At 53.2% G+C, this 15,958-nt stretch overlaps 6 protein-coding genes across 6 annotated transcripts; 5 read left to right on the forward strand and 1 right to left on the reverse strand.

Moving 5' to 3' along the window:
• Window positions 1-3,854: 3,854 nt before the first annotated feature.
• Window positions 3,855-4,079, reverse strand: CORC01_03616 (uncharacterized protein; the record flags this gene model as incomplete). Its single annotated transcript, XM_022615265.1, has 1 exon — window positions 3,855-4,079. One exon carries the CDS (start codon window positions 4,077-4,079, stop codon window positions 3,855-3,857), a length of 225 nt encoding a protein of 74 aa, XP_022478191.1.
• Window positions 4,080-4,671: 592 nt separating this feature from the next.
• CORC01_03617 (uncharacterized protein) lies at window positions 4,672-4,884 on the forward strand (the record flags this gene model as incomplete). Its single annotated transcript, XM_022615266.1, has 1 exon — window positions 4,672-4,884. A coding segment is annotated over one exon (213 nt), but the record flags the coding sequence as incomplete, so codon positions are not given.
• A 2,601-nt stretch (window positions 4,885-7,485) lies between these two features.
• Window positions 7,486-7,728, forward strand: CORC01_03618 (uncharacterized protein; the record flags this gene model as incomplete). The annotated part of the gene is made up of 1 exon (XM_022615267.1): window positions 7,486-7,728. One exon carries the CDS (start codon window positions 7,486-7,488, stop codon window positions 7,726-7,728), a length of 243 nt encoding a protein of 80 aa, XP_022478193.1.
• A 2,055-nt stretch (window positions 7,729-9,783) lies between these two features.
• CORC01_03619 (uncharacterized protein) lies at window positions 9,784-10,245 on the forward strand (the record flags this gene model as incomplete). The annotated part of the gene is made up of 1 exon (XM_022615268.1): window positions 9,784-10,245. The coding sequence occupies one exon, from the start codon at window positions 9,784-9,786 to the stop codon at window positions 10,243-10,245; it is 462 nt and encodes a 153-aa protein (XP_022478194.1).
• A 2,573-nt stretch (window positions 10,246-12,818) lies between these two features.
• Window positions 12,819-13,375, forward strand: CORC01_03620 (uncharacterized protein; the record flags this gene model as incomplete). The annotated part of the gene is made up of 3 exons (XM_022615269.1): window positions 12,819-12,848; window positions 12,975-13,119; window positions 13,266-13,375. 3 exons carry the CDS (start codon window positions 12,819-12,821, stop codon window positions 13,373-13,375), a joined length of 285 nt encoding a protein of 94 aa, XP_022478195.1.
• Window positions 13,376-14,091: 716 nt separating this feature from the next.
• Window positions 14,092-15,934, forward strand: CORC01_03621 (uncharacterized protein; the record flags this gene model as incomplete). The annotated part of the gene is made up of 2 exons (XM_022615270.1): window positions 14,092-14,377; window positions 14,577-15,934. 2 exons carry the CDS (start codon window positions 14,092-14,094, stop codon window positions 15,932-15,934), a joined length of 1,644 nt encoding a protein of 547 aa, XP_022478196.1.
• Window positions 15,935-15,958: the final 24 nt, after the last annotated feature.

The raw sequence follows: 15,958 nt of genomic DNA on the forward strand, positions 1-15,958 counted from the left end.
TCCCTCCACTTCCTCTAATCATCTCTCATTTGGCTACCGTCTGACTTTCTGTGTATGTTCCTCTTCATTGAAGCGATCCCAGCACGCTCATAGCTTCGGTCTAAGCCGTAAGGGCGTGTTCTTTGCGCACCAACCATCGTGTCAAAACGCTGTCTTGCGATTGATGTCCTTTCTTTTGGAACCGGTGCACTTGAGAGGGGCTTGTACCTAGACACATATCTGAGACCCAAAAGACCTATATTGCTCTCCGATCTATCCAAGTCTCAGTTATCATACTTTGTCAAGGCTTTTTTACTCCATGGTAGTATTTCATTAAACAGCATAGCCATCAAGCCTCGAGTTTCGACATGGAGTCGAGCCTCCTTTGGTCTCTGTTAATTGGCTTGACTGATCAATTTTCACTTCAGCTAACGGTGTATGCAAAATATTGAATCGTGGTGTGGAAATAAGTCAGGGCAGTGGGGGTTCTCGTGATCATACCATGTTTAATGGGTGCTCGACAGAGTTCGTCGGCTACGCTGATATGTACATATTTTCAGGCCCAGCAATAAGCTGTCTGGGTAAGAATGAACGCATGATTGGCTCTTGTAGAATGTTACCATGTGATGCAAGCTTTCTTGCAGTCAGTTCTCGGAGTCCATCATACGTCTGACAACCAGCGAGCCAGTCGACGCCCCAGTAGTCCCAACCGGAAGTGGCCCAGGAGACGAAGACTATCTGGCGCATACTAGTGAAAATAAGTGTATTCGAAGGCACTCCACAAGTTACAGTTGCCTGAAACTTCAAGCCTGAACGATTTGGCCTCACTTGACTAACCCCGAGATTTGGCCTCACCTGAATCCCCGAAATTTTGGCCTCATCCGCACCGCCGCGTTCACCCATCACTACCGCCTCTCACCCTTTTATAAAAGTCCTCTTAATCCTCGCACATCTCAACCATTCCTCTTCTCCTTTTCTTCTTCAGCTCTCTTAGCCACAAGGCTATGATCAAGTATCTGTTCTTACCAGTCTAACCAGCTGGGCAAGCATCCCCACGGGGATCGCGAACCTGTTTTCAGCGGTTAACACAATTTTTTTAACGCCGGTAAGACGAGCCTCTGCGTCTTCTCTCTTTCTATCATGCAAAATTCTCGCTCGTCTCTCCGCAGCGCTACGTTTCGGGGTGGCACCGCGAAAAGAAGGCGTGAGTCTCATCGAGGGAGGCAGGGGGTGACATATGTCGTCTTCCCACTGTGTCCCTGGTATTACACTGCCTCCAGGCGACGCAAAATATAAAAAGCCTCCTTTTTTCCCTTTATATTTTGATTTTCCTCATTGCGTTATAGCTCTGGCTCCTCCAGGGGCGCGAAGAGGATATTTAAGACACGACATAAAGATCGCTGCCTTTCTGGTTCAAGCTCCGGCACAAACCATCCGATCATCTCATGTCAATGAAATAGAAAATCTTCGAGCTATGCCCATAGAAGACACTTAGGGCACAAAGTTACTCTCAACCTTCAAGTTGAATTATAAAATCTGCATAAGCGTGACGTTCTCTGTCGTCTTTATGAATCCATCCAAGCAAACAGTAATTGAAGTCAATAAAGGAGTGCTGCTATTATAATTCATCCATTTCTCAGCCGAAACTAGCTGCTGCTCATCCATCTCCGCATGCCGTACAGCCTGCTACTTTGAACAGACTCCATCTTCAAACAAGTAAACCAGGATCGAAACCGCTTAGGCGCCGGCACGTCTTCCTCGATGCCTGCCCGAACCCCGGGTCCCAGCTCTGAATCAAGCTCCCTCGGTATCAAACCAGACGGGCTACGGCCGGCATTCCCATCTTCAAGCCTCGGCGTTTGATCACGGAAAACGGGGCTTCTTGAACCATCCGTCTTGACAATCACTGAGCGAAGAGCGGAGAAAAAGCGGTGAATAGAAACATCCCACTCATGCCGCCCCCGTCTGGGGGGAAACAGCGTAAGGCTCGTCGACGTTGTCTCACAGGACAAGGAGTAGCACAAGAGTGGACGGCGAAGTCTCATGGTTAACCGTGTGTGGAGAGCCCAGTCCTCTCTCCGCACCCGTCCGCTCCGCTCGCCGCGCCCCAGACAGAACTTGAAAGGCACGGGAGAATGCAGAGGGCGAAGAATAGGGAGATTCCAAACATCCGCTCAGATTTTGGCACATGTACCAGTGGGAAATCACGAAGACGAATCCACTCCTGGCCTGGCCGGCGACTTTGCCCGTATGAGGGGTTTTGAAAGTGCGGCGATGATGGTTTCTTCTGCCCTCGGCACTCATGAACCCATACCAGTCTCGTAATGTGTTTCCTTCCCGCTTTTTCCTTAATCAGGAAATCGCCGTCATCTTCCATCCTAGTTGACACCGAAGATAAGTACTTCGACGTTGATGAAGCAGCCTTCCGTATCCAAACACTCCCATCGTATGGGTTGCTCGTTGACGCGAATCGAAGAGCTTTGGTGAAGTTGTTTCCTAAAACAAACCAAGTACGGCAAAGCCTCGCAGACATACCAAGAGCTTGTTGGAACCAAACTTCTTCTCAACTCTAAAACGCGCACGTACTGCCCGCAAGCTGTACACTGCTGGAAATATGCAGGAGGAAAGATCGCCCGATGTCTCGTTCAAACACACAAGAGGGTTATTTTCTATTCTCGTCGTGCCCTCCAAACTCATCTCAAGTACCCGCTGCCGTTCCCCGTCCCTCCTCAATCACTACAACCTGGGGAACGCCCCGTGTGCTTGCATGTGTCAGGCCACATCCCCATAGCGGGCTTCCTTGACTTGCGTTACGAAGTACTTTTCTGGGGAGGTGGGGTGCCTGCACGAGCGTCCGAAAAGGAGGTCCCCGATGTAGGTTTGGACTTCAAATGAAACTCATCTAGCTTTTCCTGTCAGTATATCCTGCGATGCCAGTATAACTTTAAACCACATAGCGTGGAGACTCTGTCTGGTTTCAAGCTGAAAGAAAAAAAATAGCCCTTGGCTGAAGATTGCGACAAGTGCCCGAGCTGGTGTAGTCGGCAACCCGAATTCGGCAAGCTCGACCTCCGGGTGGTGGCAGAGTGCTGCTAGTCGACAGCTGACGGATCCGACGTCATATCTTCATCTTTTCCTCTTCCTTGATCCCACGATCAGCTGCCGCCATCATGTTCCATTGCCAACTGCGCAAGGACTTTCACGTCCCATATTTGCTGCAATCGTTGGGACGATGTCAGAACATGATGTGTGCGGCTGCATGCCGCAGGATATGAAACGTCCAGGGGAGGCGACCTCATGGCGAGATCTTGGTTTCGCATCGCCAGGCAACTTACCGGCCTCTGTATACCACAAGCTTGTCGTCCCTTGTTTTGTCTTTTGGGAATCTGTCCGAAGTAATACTGACACAAACTGTCCTGGATCCAGAATTACCCGGGCTGCTGACGCTGCATAGGGAAAAAGAGCAGAGCCAAAAGTCTACGTAATAAGACCTTTTCAGATGGCAAGGGCTGTTGCGGCGGAGTCTTGACATCCGTCATGCAGCCTTGAGCTTCTTCTGTATACCGTCGCTGTTTTGGATAAAGGTGAATCTACCCTGAGTTCTCCCGAGGGCGTTCAAAACCGGTCATGGCCATGAATCAAACATGTCGAAAGAATGTTCCATGGGTCTCCTGTTGTGGCGCTCAGTCTATTGATAAATTTGTCCATGGTTTCTCAAGATGATCACTGCCGGCATGGGAGGGAAGTGATATTGATCTCATTGTACCCTCGTGCCTCGGATCATTTCACTCCGAATAAAATACTTCATTCTTGACAGAAAGTCAAAGACGGGGACCTGGAGCTCCTGATAACCGAACGGCCCCAGGAAAGGTGACTCAACGCTGGCCCACGGTTGACAAGCGATTCGGGGCTGAAAATTCGCGGAGATCCGCGATGCCGTGTCCCAGCTGCCGTGCCAAGATTTCCCGGAGGCGCCGTTTAGAGTCCTTGAGTAGGTTGTCAGGGCCTCGAGGATCATCCTGCTCTGGGTGCCCCTCAACAGCCTCATCTGAAGACTTAACTGGAGTCTGGCGGGGGGCCATGGCCTTTGGGTTGAACATCTGGTGTCGTTGACGACGAAGCATTACGCTTTCTAAGGAAAACTGATAGACAGAAAACCACATATTAACACGTAGCATGTACTAAGAGGCCAGAACCAGGAGTCTTTCTCTCTGTTCGTAAGATATCCCCTCCCCGACCTCAAAGCTATTCCATCATTGTTTAGACGAGCACTGAAGAGTGCAACATTTTGCAGTCTCTGCTATGTCGAAGAGCGCAGAGACCACCGAAACATGATCCAGCATGCTCCTGGGAGGCAGGCATCATGTCTACTTGACAGCGCGGTACCCAGAAACATACGGATGAAGAAGAGCGAATAGCATGCTGCACTCCAAGGGTGTGAACAGTCAGATGAGAGCGATCTCATCGTTCATTTTCCTTGTGCTTATCATAACGCATATTTGGCCGCGGTTTGCAGGATCCTTAGCTTCACAACGGCATCGTCATCAGCAAAGGAGAGAAGCTTGATAAGCAACCACTGTGACCCTCTCCATCCGAGTCAGCGGCGTTCAAGATGATCTAGTAATGCCAGAGCAGGCACTGCCAGACACTTTGCCGAGTCAGAAACTCCTGAGCCCAATTGCATGATGCAGACAAGTTCGACTGAGACATTACATCTTACATGTAGAACCCGCACACGCTAGATCGACCGCCTCCCTAAGCGCCTGCTTCCCATCCCGCACGGGGTCCTGCATCCAGATCACAAGTGACATGGCTGGCCCTTTTTTTTCCTTCTCTTTTTTTTTTCTTCTTTTTCTTTTTTTTTCTTTGAGACAGATCTGCAATCAAGCCTCTCACCGGCGGTGAAAATGGACTTTGCGGGACGGCAAGCATTGACCCATGGGTCGCTGTGCGCATACTAGCTGGCTTCTGGTTATCGTAGGATGATGAAGCACAGAGACGAAAATAGCGTATGCCGTTCAGATTTGTAAGATGAATTGCTAGCTTTCGAGTGCTTGAGCAACTTTCATCAATCCGTGACCAGAAATGGCACTGGCAGACGTGCTGTCACCACTCGGAAGCGTCGTGGTTTGAAGACTAAAAGGGAGCAGTCGTTCAATCCAAGGCACGTGGATAAGATCGGAAACACCGGATCTACCGCCACGCCGGCGCTGGCCTCGGGAGAATGATCGCCAACCACGCGGACGGCCCGTGAAAGTCGATTTCAGAGAGCATCGCAGACAACGATAGTCCGTGGGTAACGCCGTTGCAAGCGCTATGCTGCACGTGCTTTTGCGATCAATTACAATTAGATAGGACCTTGCCTGGAGGTTCGTATTCAAGATCGAGTCGTCGTCGTCGTCGCACACTGAAAAAGAAGCGGTGAGCAGTCATGGGTGTTTTTAGAAGCGCAGAAGTTGAGACAGAGTTGCCCGTCAAAGGCGATGGGTAGAATGGTTTGTTACCCTAACATTATCCACCACTTACTCGTTTGGTATATCCGTACGTCGAGCTTTAACTTACAGGGAGCATCCTGGTTATTTTCTGAGCAGATCGTCTTAAAACTACGTCGCCGAAAATAGGGTTTAGGGAAGTTTTGCTAAACCCACGAATGCTTCACAACCGTGTTGCGAGGCCTGACAGGAATAGACAATGATATCTTGGTTCGTAGTGTTTTCCCTGCATCATGTCGATCTCGAAATGGGGCTCGATGTAATGCGAGCGTAACTGGAGAACAGCTGCTCCCCGTAGACATGCTCATGCAAGTCATTATGTTACGCCCCGAGAGGGGTCAAGAGGGGTCAAAGCGCTGGGCTACATCGCAACGCAGCAAACGGAAGACTTTTAGAATCACTCATCCGCGGCCAAATATTCGGTATCCCGGTCTGGTGTCGTCCAACTCGTGATGGGTGAGCAAAGTTCAAAGCTAGGCGTAGCGATCCGTCGGACAGAAAACCAAGATATGTCCGGTACCTTGCAGTAACTCTGCAGCATCTCCCCTCCCTAGCTGGGCCGGACCACGATGACGACCGGATGAGAGGAAAACTAACGCAGGGAGAAAGCAAATAAGATGAAGTTTGAGACGACGACGACGAATCGAGGCCCGGTGAAAGAGCGGTGAATTGGCGTTGCTGCACACCATCATTATCGAGTTATCCACCCTCCAAGCCGCAAAATGGTCAGCAGATGGCTCGAAAGCCCGCTAACGATGGCCTCAAGGTGCTCTTCCTGGTACCTGGCAGGTCCTGGTGGTGGTGGTGGTGGTGGTGGTGGTGCCAAGTAGCGGGCCTGGTGTTAGTGCGGTTTGGAAATGGCGTCGAGGGCTCCTCATATTGATGAGGGTCGGTTGACAAACGAACAGCCTCCAGCCTCCAAATCTTCAACCCATGTGTGGCAGATTGCGACTAAGAAGGCATGATGCCTGTTTCTTCACCCGTTTGCGCGTTCCTCGATGGCTGCGATAGCGCCCGAGTGAAACTTGACATCGTAGGGGTGTTTTTCGACGGCACTTTTGGTTCAATCATCGATCAAAGGGCTGAACGGGTCATGAACCACTTTGTCGCGGAAGGAGGGGTAGATTCCTTGGCAGGTGTGGGCGAGGTGACACCAGGCGCGAAGTCGGCCACTGACACCGAATGGATTCGAAACTTGTTCCGACAGAGTCTAGACTTGGCCTGGTTCGGACTAGAAATTTCCCGCGACTGAACCACGCTCGATGCAGTCCGACCTGCAGACGAGTAACACGTTGTCGGGTTTGACGTGACGGAGGGCGATAAGTAGGAGTGGAAGAAGCCTGGGGTTTGTCAAACCTGTCCCTCCGAGGAGAGGAGGGGGGTAAAAAGGGCCACTAACAAGAGCTCCTTCAAGTGTGCCGCCATCAGGATGCGATCTTGGCAAACTCAACGCCGTCAACGGCGGCAAGTGCGTTTAGGCGCGCTAGGTAGGCGGCGAGGTTGGAGCTGAGGGAGAAGCGGCATGGCCTGCGAACTCTAGGAATGCTATACTTTGAATGGTTTCGGCCAAAGGTCCCAAGTAAAGTACACGTAATAATTAGTCCTGTTCCAGCAATGGCCTTGACTATCTGGCGATCATGGCTGATTGCCGTTCACCCTACCCAACGGGTCAGCTTTTAACGGGCTCGTTATCCTCTTCCAGGTAAAGCAAGCACGTCGATACGCCACCTCGCCGCCTCGATTTGTTGGAGAAGACTGACTAGGTATCAACCACACTGGTCTGCTGCTCTGGTGGCGTTTGCGGGGCACATTGTATGCGACGCAGCTCACCACTCCTGTCCGGGCGGTGGCTTCTCTCGATAGCGAATGGCTTGATGAACCTCGTCATCTGGCCCTCCATCTTTCGGTGGTATGTGTGCTCATGTACGATAGTCTGGTGTCAAAAAGTGGACTTGTCTCTTCCGGGCTCGGCATCATCATGACCACCCATCTAATCGCAAGGGTAGGTCGATAGATGGAACAAGCGAAGAAGGAAGAAAAAAACCGCAACACCAACGGCCAACGGCGCAAGATCAGCCAATCCCTTCACTCCATCCGGCCTATGGGAAGACGCAGTGGGGACAGATCATGGTCAAAGCCTCGAGGTCTGTGTGCCAGTCAGTGCTGGCTGCATCTCGGTATGCAAGGTACCAGGGGTAATCATGGTAGACGATGGGAGGAGCATCCAAGTGTACAAGAGACTAGACAGCTACGCTGAGACAACGAGAAATCAACGGAGAGGATTGAAAAATAAGAAAATTTTCGGGGAACTTGGCCGAGAAGGAGGGTTCATTGATAAGTAACCGTAACCACCTTTGCCGCCCAGTGTCAGCCTGCTGTGTCTCGGGCAGGACAAGCTATGCCTCTGAACACGAGAATATAACTCGCCAAAGTATTTGCAAAGCTGAGAATGGGACAAATACGCCATGAATATGGCTCCAAATCCATTAACGCGGTATACGAGGTTGTTCCTGGACTCCCTTGCTTGCTGGTACCGCAAGATCCTAGTGACTAAAGACGGATCGGCCCTGGTCCGGCTCGAGAGGAGGCGAGGCAAACAGGCTAGCTTCGTTCGGGTCGTCGTCGTTTATTCTGAACGGAAACTGCTCCAAGTTCCAACGGGTAGCCTCTAAGGAGGGAGGGTGGCGCATTTTCGTCCACACTGCTCGACGCCCGCAGCTTCTTGTACATTTCAGAGCGCGGAAGTGATTGCATACTGCCTGCACATGCTGTTGATCACAGTGTTATAGAAACAGGCTTGAATGCTTGCCGTCAAGTGTGACGCCCAACATCAGACCAGAAGAGAGCCCTGTCGCCGGCGGTCTGAACCATTGAGGAATACTCTCTGTCAATCAAGGCTCGCAGATGCGGCCAAGTCTTGTTCCGAAAATGGCTAGCAGCGGATAGTTGTTGCCAAAAGAGGACCTAGTCAATCATTCTTCTGAATGAGTATCCGTATGGGTATTCGGAAAGATGACGATGGCCAAAAGTGCACGGACGAAGAAGTGATATATCAGCACCCACCGGAGAGCTTCATTAAACGGCGCGGGTGCGAGTATCGTGACTGGGTGCTGGAGCTTGGGTTGGCTGCTTCGCCACAGGGTTGGTGACATGAACCGCTTGTTGTACCACGGCATCAACATCGAGGGTTTGATGCGAAATTTTATCTGGCAGCCGGTTGTTCTCATTTTGACGCTCATTCGTCACTGATTGTGACCGACCCGAATTCTTGCTGACTCTGGCACGCCGGACTGCGTACAAAACGCTGAAGCCACGATCGTTCGAGGACAAGTCTAGGAGACCGGGGCAGAGGAGAAGCAGTGCGCGGCCTGGTGTGGACAGTTACTCGATCGAGACGTCGTCCGCAGTAGGCCAGGATTATTCAAGGCTCCATCGGCACCAGAGGTTCCCAATTCCAAGTTCGAGTTTTTGGGTGAATAACGCCCGCTTTCAATCCGTCTCGCCCCTTGCAGAGACCTGATCAGGAGGCCTGATAGTGGTGGCACCCGGCCAATCACTGGCAACCACGACGAAGAACGGCGGGTCGTTTCAGCGCAGCTCCTCAGAGCGAGGACGAAATATCTAATTGGACTATACGGCATAGTAGGGTGTCTCGCTGCGTAGTGTAGTGCTGATTTCCCCGCGCTGCGTTGTCCCCCATCCCTCCCCCTCTGCTGCCTCGCGTCTCTCCCGGCCTGGCCAGAGCAGACCGCAGACCGCAGACCGCAGACCGAGCTGGAGTGGAATAGACGAAGATCAAGGTTTTTCGGCAGATTGAAGATGAAGGAAGGACATTTCGGGTGTCCATTGAGCCGGCACGGCGAAACGGTCGCATTTGCTGCAAGTGGTACACACCACAATTATCAATGTTGAGTGCCATCCCATCCCGTTCCCAGGGCATCCCGATTCCAGGCCCAACGTTCGGGCGAATTCTCGAGTCTAGTGTCGTCGGTTGGCGTGGTGTGGCGATGGCAAGCCAGCAAGGCTTCTTGACTCGCTCACCGCTTCGGGTACAAGACGTGGGGGACCTGGGCTACGTTGACTTGGGCGTCCCAAGTTGGCAGCGGCCGGCGCCAGAGATGACCGGTCACAAAATTCTGGTGTGAAGTTTCGTTCACAGCGCCAACTCGGCCCTGGCTCTCGGCCGGCTTCGTTTCCTGAATAGTTCACGATGGAGTAGCTCCAGGCCCCGCTACCGCTGCTCGCCGATTATGAGGTTCTATAGCACGGCCTCGGGCTGAGAGATGGGCCATCGCAAACGATAGGCAGGGCCATGCATGCCAGTCTTATGCATTGCAGGACGAGCGCTGCACATGTGCAGCTAGAGATTCTCAAGATAGCAGAGAAAGCCGGCGAGATGGCTGGGTGGCTGCGCGGCACCCATTGCGGACAAAGCACCACGGCACGAGCTGTCATCGACGTTGTGTCTCGTCAGATGGCTGCGACAGGCCTAACCAGTGGTGCGGGCTACGCGCTGCAAGGATGCGGAGGTTCAGACAAGCCCCCCCCGCAATGGACAAATTGCTTGCATGGAAGCGAGTGGAGGGCCGCAGAGAGGATCCATGGATTGAGCGCTGAGATCGCATCACCGTCACATCCGTACTTCAGTGCCAACGTGGACAGCATTGGAGCGAGCTTTGAAAAGGCCAGGGCGGTTGCAATTGCACTCGAAGTTTTGCAGAGTGGCAGTCGCAGTCGCAGTCGGGAACTGTGCGCCAAATGGCATCTGGCTTGACCACACCCAGCTGTAGTTTTGCCCTCCCTCCCTCACTGGCCCTTAGCGGACGGTAGGTGGCTAAGACGAATTAGTGTAGTTTGGACTTTGGATTGCTCTAGCTTGGTCGGGAAAAGGCCCAGCAACTCTCGACCTTCCTGAGGTAGCGCGCGACAGGTACGTTTTCGCAGGCTTTGGCACGGCCGTTCTTCGTCGTACCGGAACCGGATGTTACGTGTACGTAAATATAGGTACACGAATTGAAAATAACGGGTACTGAAAGGTCGAGGGTGAGGTCTGTGGTAGACTAGGAACGATGACTGTAGCGAGTCACTCTACTCTTTGGGCGTTGATGGGTGAAAATTGATTGACGCTTGATTGATTGTTGACGGTGAGGTTATTCAGCCATGTCATTCGAGGGTGGTTGGCGGCGGAGGAAGATGGCATAGGAGAGGACCGGACAGGAGACGTCCAGACCGGGTGGATCACCGTGAGTACGTGCCCATTACTAATAAGGGACGTACGGAGGTAAGGTGCCTTATCCTTGTTCAACGCTCTTGCCACTTGCCCCTCCACGCCTCACCTAACCCAACCTTACCTGCCCACCTAGGTACCTTACCACCTCACAGATACGGTCCGTACATTGTACTTGGATTGCTGTTAGACGCGGTAGACTTCCTGGTTGGCACTTGCACCAACAGTCGGCACGGGCGTCCCGCTCGCTTTCTTTCTTTCTTTCTTTCTAGTGCTTTGCAGGCGCGTCCGTGTCCCTCGTCCCGTCCTCGGCATCTACCTTAACACATACGGGCTGACTTACAGAGACCAGAGGTCAGGTTCCTTGGCTTCATGATGGAACTATTCAAGTTGCACATTTGCAAAGTCTTGGTTTCCCGGGTCGGACTGGATATCTGCTATTTGTTTCCGCCGTCAAAACCTCGCGAAGCAAAAGAGATGGAAGGTCTGCACGTTTGAGTTTCGAAGATGCTGCCAGACGCCCAAATTAGAAGCAATCGAGTCCCATCTCCGGACCGAGCAACACCCGCAGCAGGATGGGATCCAACAAGACACGACGATATGGAGGTAGAGATGGTTGCTTGCTGCTTGTTGCTTGCTGCGCTGCGTGTTGCATACCATCCTTCTCCTCCTTCTTCTCCCCCTCCCCCGTCATAAGGGCCTGCGTAATGGAATCTGCACGCGATCTATCTTTTCACGTTGTTGCCGGGGTCTGACCTTTTCCGTGCTGCACCTCAATGGAATGGGACTGAGGGGGGGGTCCCTCAGTTAATCCCGAGGCCCTTACGATCCCAGCATTATTATGGTACACAGCAGTCAGAGCCAGAGCACCCAAGGTATCCGTAAACCCACACCTGGCATGGTTTCTTTTCCTTCGTTCCTTTCAATAGCCCCGCCTGCAGCTTGCCGGCTAGGCAGTTGTCTATCCTCCATGTTGCCTCTGTGGAAGAAGATGGTGGGAAAAGATGTTCATGCCTCACATACGGATACAAACCAACTCAACCACCCAGCCAGCCTGCCACAGCTTATCCGTATCGTGGCTCTACTTTAGCTCCGTCTGGTGGAAGAGGGCTTCTCGATGCTTATTCGCCGTCGTGCTTCAACGCCATTCCTATGCCTTGCTGTTCCTGGGTCCTCCTTGGCCCCCATAAACGGCCACGAGCCTAGGTATAGGTAAGGTCGGAGATCTGCGCAGAACCACATGGCACCATCCAGGCCACAGAATCCGCTGGCAGGCAACGCAGCTTGGGCAGCATCACATCAATCCTGCTCAATGCCCCCCATGTTGTCTGGAGGTCGAAACAAATCACTGGTCAGAGTAATTAAGATGAGGCTGTTTAGGCTGCCCGGGTTGCCTGTGACTGTACAAGGACAGAAAAACCTCCGAGAGGATTGCTCGGTGTCTTGGTCGACCCGGCAAACAAGCCCTGTCTCTCCCGGTCCCGACTCCCCCACGTCGTCATGATCCGGCGATTGTGACAGCCGTGCTGCATCCGTGGCCTCGTCGTTGATTACGATGCAAATGCTCGATTGCTGTCAGCTCAGCTCATCCTCGGGCGTTTGTTTCGACTCAAACTCTCTCTATTCTTCCCTTCTGCCATCCCACCTCGTTCTCGTCATCGGCATCCCCAAGGCCCTTGTGCAACCAATCCACGCAGACAGACAGATTGAGAAACAACACACACAAACTACTGCCTTGATGGCCCATATAGTCTCTCTGTACATAGTATGTGTGGTGCATGTCTGGTGCATGTGTGTGTGCGTGTGTGTCCGTACCTGACCGGACTTGACCTGACGTAAGGTAAGCTTCCGTGCCTGACCTGAGAGACTAGGGGAAGAAGGTCCAAGTCTTGTCGCCCACGTTACTATTCCCAGCCTTCTCCCGATCCCGCTTTGATCCTCTGTTCTTCCCGTCGCTCACCTGCTCTTCCATTCTATCTGATCCACCACCAACACCAAAGCCAATGCCGGCACGCCGGTACGCCGACATCAGCAACGACACCAAGACCAACACCGCCTATACCAGTCTAGCCAGTCCTGTCCAGCCAAGTCGAATTTTAGAAACACCACAACGTCCTCCAATGGCTACCCGCAGACGCTCAGGTACCGCAGGACGCCATGCACACCAGACACACACACCCTCCTTTCCCTCGTCTGACCCCTGTTCCTGTTCCTGAGTGTGTGTTCCCTCTCTCTGCCTCTCTACATACCTAGTAAATCTCAATTCTACCGCTCAGAAGCCAAGCCCTCGCCGCGCTCGTCTTGTCTTGTCCTCACCCCTCCCCCCTTGCTCATGGACCCCGACACACAACTCAACCTCCGAACGCTCCACCCAGATCCACCTCTCCACTGTCTTGAACCGGATGCGTTGTGTGCAGCTCGGTTCGTTCGTTTCGCCCCACTCGTCACGGACGATTTCTGTTGACCACAGACACCACCACACTAGGCACAGGAACCCGCACCTGACCACCATCGTCCTTTCTCTCACTCACACACACACTCACTAACACACGCTTACTCGCTCTCAGCTTCTCGCCGCCTCCTCCTCCTCCTACACACGCGCACACCACACCTGAGGATCTCGACATCCACCTGGCTGCATCATGGATCATGGCCACCCCCCCGGAAAGGCCCATAGTACCCTTGCGGGATTATTCACATGCCCTCGTTCCCAAGCGGGTGCACGGTTGTACAGCTTATCCCTACCCTGTCTCTCTACAAGCACACTCTTCCTCGCTGTATGCACCAAGTGTGTGTACATGTCTGAGTGCGTGGTGTATCCGCACATCGTGTGTGCGTGGCTGCAGAGGTGGCCCAAGGTGCCACCGCCCGTCAATCTCTACATCGTTCCCATGTCAGTACTGCCGTAAGTGCCGCATCCAAGGAACCAGGTGCTCTCTTCTGCGTTTCTCACACCTAAATGGCTGGTATACAGCCAGCTATATACATAACCCAGGGTAGCCGCCCACTACCTTCTCTTTTCGGTCTCCGCGAGCCTCTCTCGTCTCCAATACTTCTCCTTCCCTTTCTTGAAGGAATCCAGAATCAGCCGGCTCCCAACGTCAATCTCGGAGTCGTCGAACTTGATCTCTAGCCTGTCTGTCATCCTGACCTGGTGCCGAGGTCACTCAACCACGAAACTGTTTGTTCCCCCTTTCCTATAACATCTTATTTTCTTTGTATGTCTGTTTGCCTATTTGGTTCCATGACGGAAGAACCCAAAAGCCTAGAGGTGCAAGTTGTCCATGGCGCTGGGCAACACCTGAATCTTGGCTTGTAAACCGAACACCGGGTCGTTCTATATATTATATCGGACTGGCCCATTCACACCGAAACCGCGTATAATACGGGATTATGTCGACGACGAAGCTTCTCTCGGCTGTGGTCTGGTTCTCAGGCCTGTCACTACCGACCAGAGCCCTGGCCCCAAGAGACGACACCGGTGACATCGAAAATGAAGAGGAAAGACAAGAAAAAGGCGAGAGCAAGGGCAAGAGCAAGAAGGGAACAGGCAGAGAAGGCGTACCGAATGTCCCCGCGACGACACCCGGGCTCGACACCCTGCGCACCGGAACCGATTTTGCGCCTGTCCTCGGGCCCGGGACGAACAACAGGGATCCAAACAACACCAACAATGGAGGTGTGATCTGGCTCAACCCTCGTCACTGAACACTCAGCCTGCTCTGCCTTCATCCATGTGCCCATTTTGATACACCAACGATTTCACACGAACCCCGTCTCACTTCTACTGACCTTTTGGACACCTTCGGACATTGCCTTTCCGTTTTGCTCTCACATGACTAAGACGACTTGGACGAAGAGCTAACACAATCTCACAGCACCTGCCTATAACGAGGAACCGCCACCGCCTCCTCCTCCTTCGGAAAACCCTCAGGTCCCGGAGAACCCTCCAAATCAGGAGCCCCCTCCACCTCCCCCTCCGCCAGAGGAACACCCACTGCCTCCGCCTCCGCCTCCGTCTCCGGAGACCAACGCACCATCGGCCCCGCCTCCCCCTGCCTCCACCACCTCGGTTGAAGCTCGAAGGTCAACAATAACGCCCGGTTCAAGTCCCGTTCTCTCAACCTCGCGAACTCCAGTGCATCCAGTCTCGTCTTCTCCAATCCCGGTCCGCTCGTTTCCACCACCAGTTTTTTCCCAGCCGAGTGTAGCCCCGCCCATCTTTCCTCAGCCGCTTCCACGACTAAGTTCGACGCCCGAGCTTCCCCAATCAAGCTCAACTACAGCTATTATTGTTGTAGCTCCGCCGCCGACGTCAACTCCACAGACCACGTCGCCGCCACCTGCTCAGTCGACTGATGCTGGCAGCAGACCCCCAAACCCCCCGGCGCCAGCTGCACCAAGCTCAACTTCTTTGACGGACCAGCACGGCGCCATGAGCGGCAACACATCGCAGGGCATCGAGAGCAACCGGGGCCTTGTCATCGCCCTGAGCACTGTGCTCTCTGTGCTTGCAGTCATTATCATCATCATCGGAACTATCTTTTTTTGCCATCGATATCGCCGTGGCCGCCTCCCCTTCAGCCGTAGGGGCAACAGCCCGATCGACGATGAGGAGATTGAGTCTTGGAAAGCCTGCCGGACAATCGAGAAATGCACGACCGTTGTCGTGGACAAGCATGACTCGGCAGGTCCCATTCGCAAACCGGCCAGCGTGATCGTGTACCAAAACCAAAACCAATACCAGCCGCGCCCTTCTACGGATACGACCCCACCACGCTCTCTATATCACAAGCGGAGCATGGACAAGAAGAGTATTGAAATACCTCAAACTCCCGTTCTCGCACGAGCCCCAAATGCCCGCGTTGGTCTCACTGACGACACCGTCGAGGGTGACCTCGCCTTCCTCCCATCTCCCAAGCGACAGAACTCCAGGCTCTCCAAGTTGCCGTCTCCCCGTCGTGGAAGGCATCGCAGCTCTCGCAGCAGCGCAAGTGTCGGTAGTCTACGCGAACACTGGTACGGATATCACACTGATACGGAACTGTCTCCCCGTCCATCGGTGGACACTTACTTCCGCATGCCTTCCTCGGCACACTCGGACGGCAAGCACCAGCGTGTTTACTCGTCACCTTCTCACCCTCCCAGGCTATCACTTGACGAAGAATACCGCATGGGTGGCCTCTCCCCACGCCCTTTTCTTCGGCAATCGGAAATTGGCCTTGCCGTAGGTTGAGGTCACGTTTTACGAATCTACGCC

The sequence above is a fragment of the Colletotrichum orchidophilum genome, assembly GCF_001831195.1.
Source record: "Colletotrichum orchidophilum strain IMI 309357 chromosome Unknown Scaffold_22.1, whole genome shotgun sequence".
In the NCBI taxonomy this organism is placed as follows: Eukaryota; Fungi; Ascomycota; class Sordariomycetes; order Glomerellales; family Glomerellaceae; genus Colletotrichum; species Colletotrichum orchidophilum.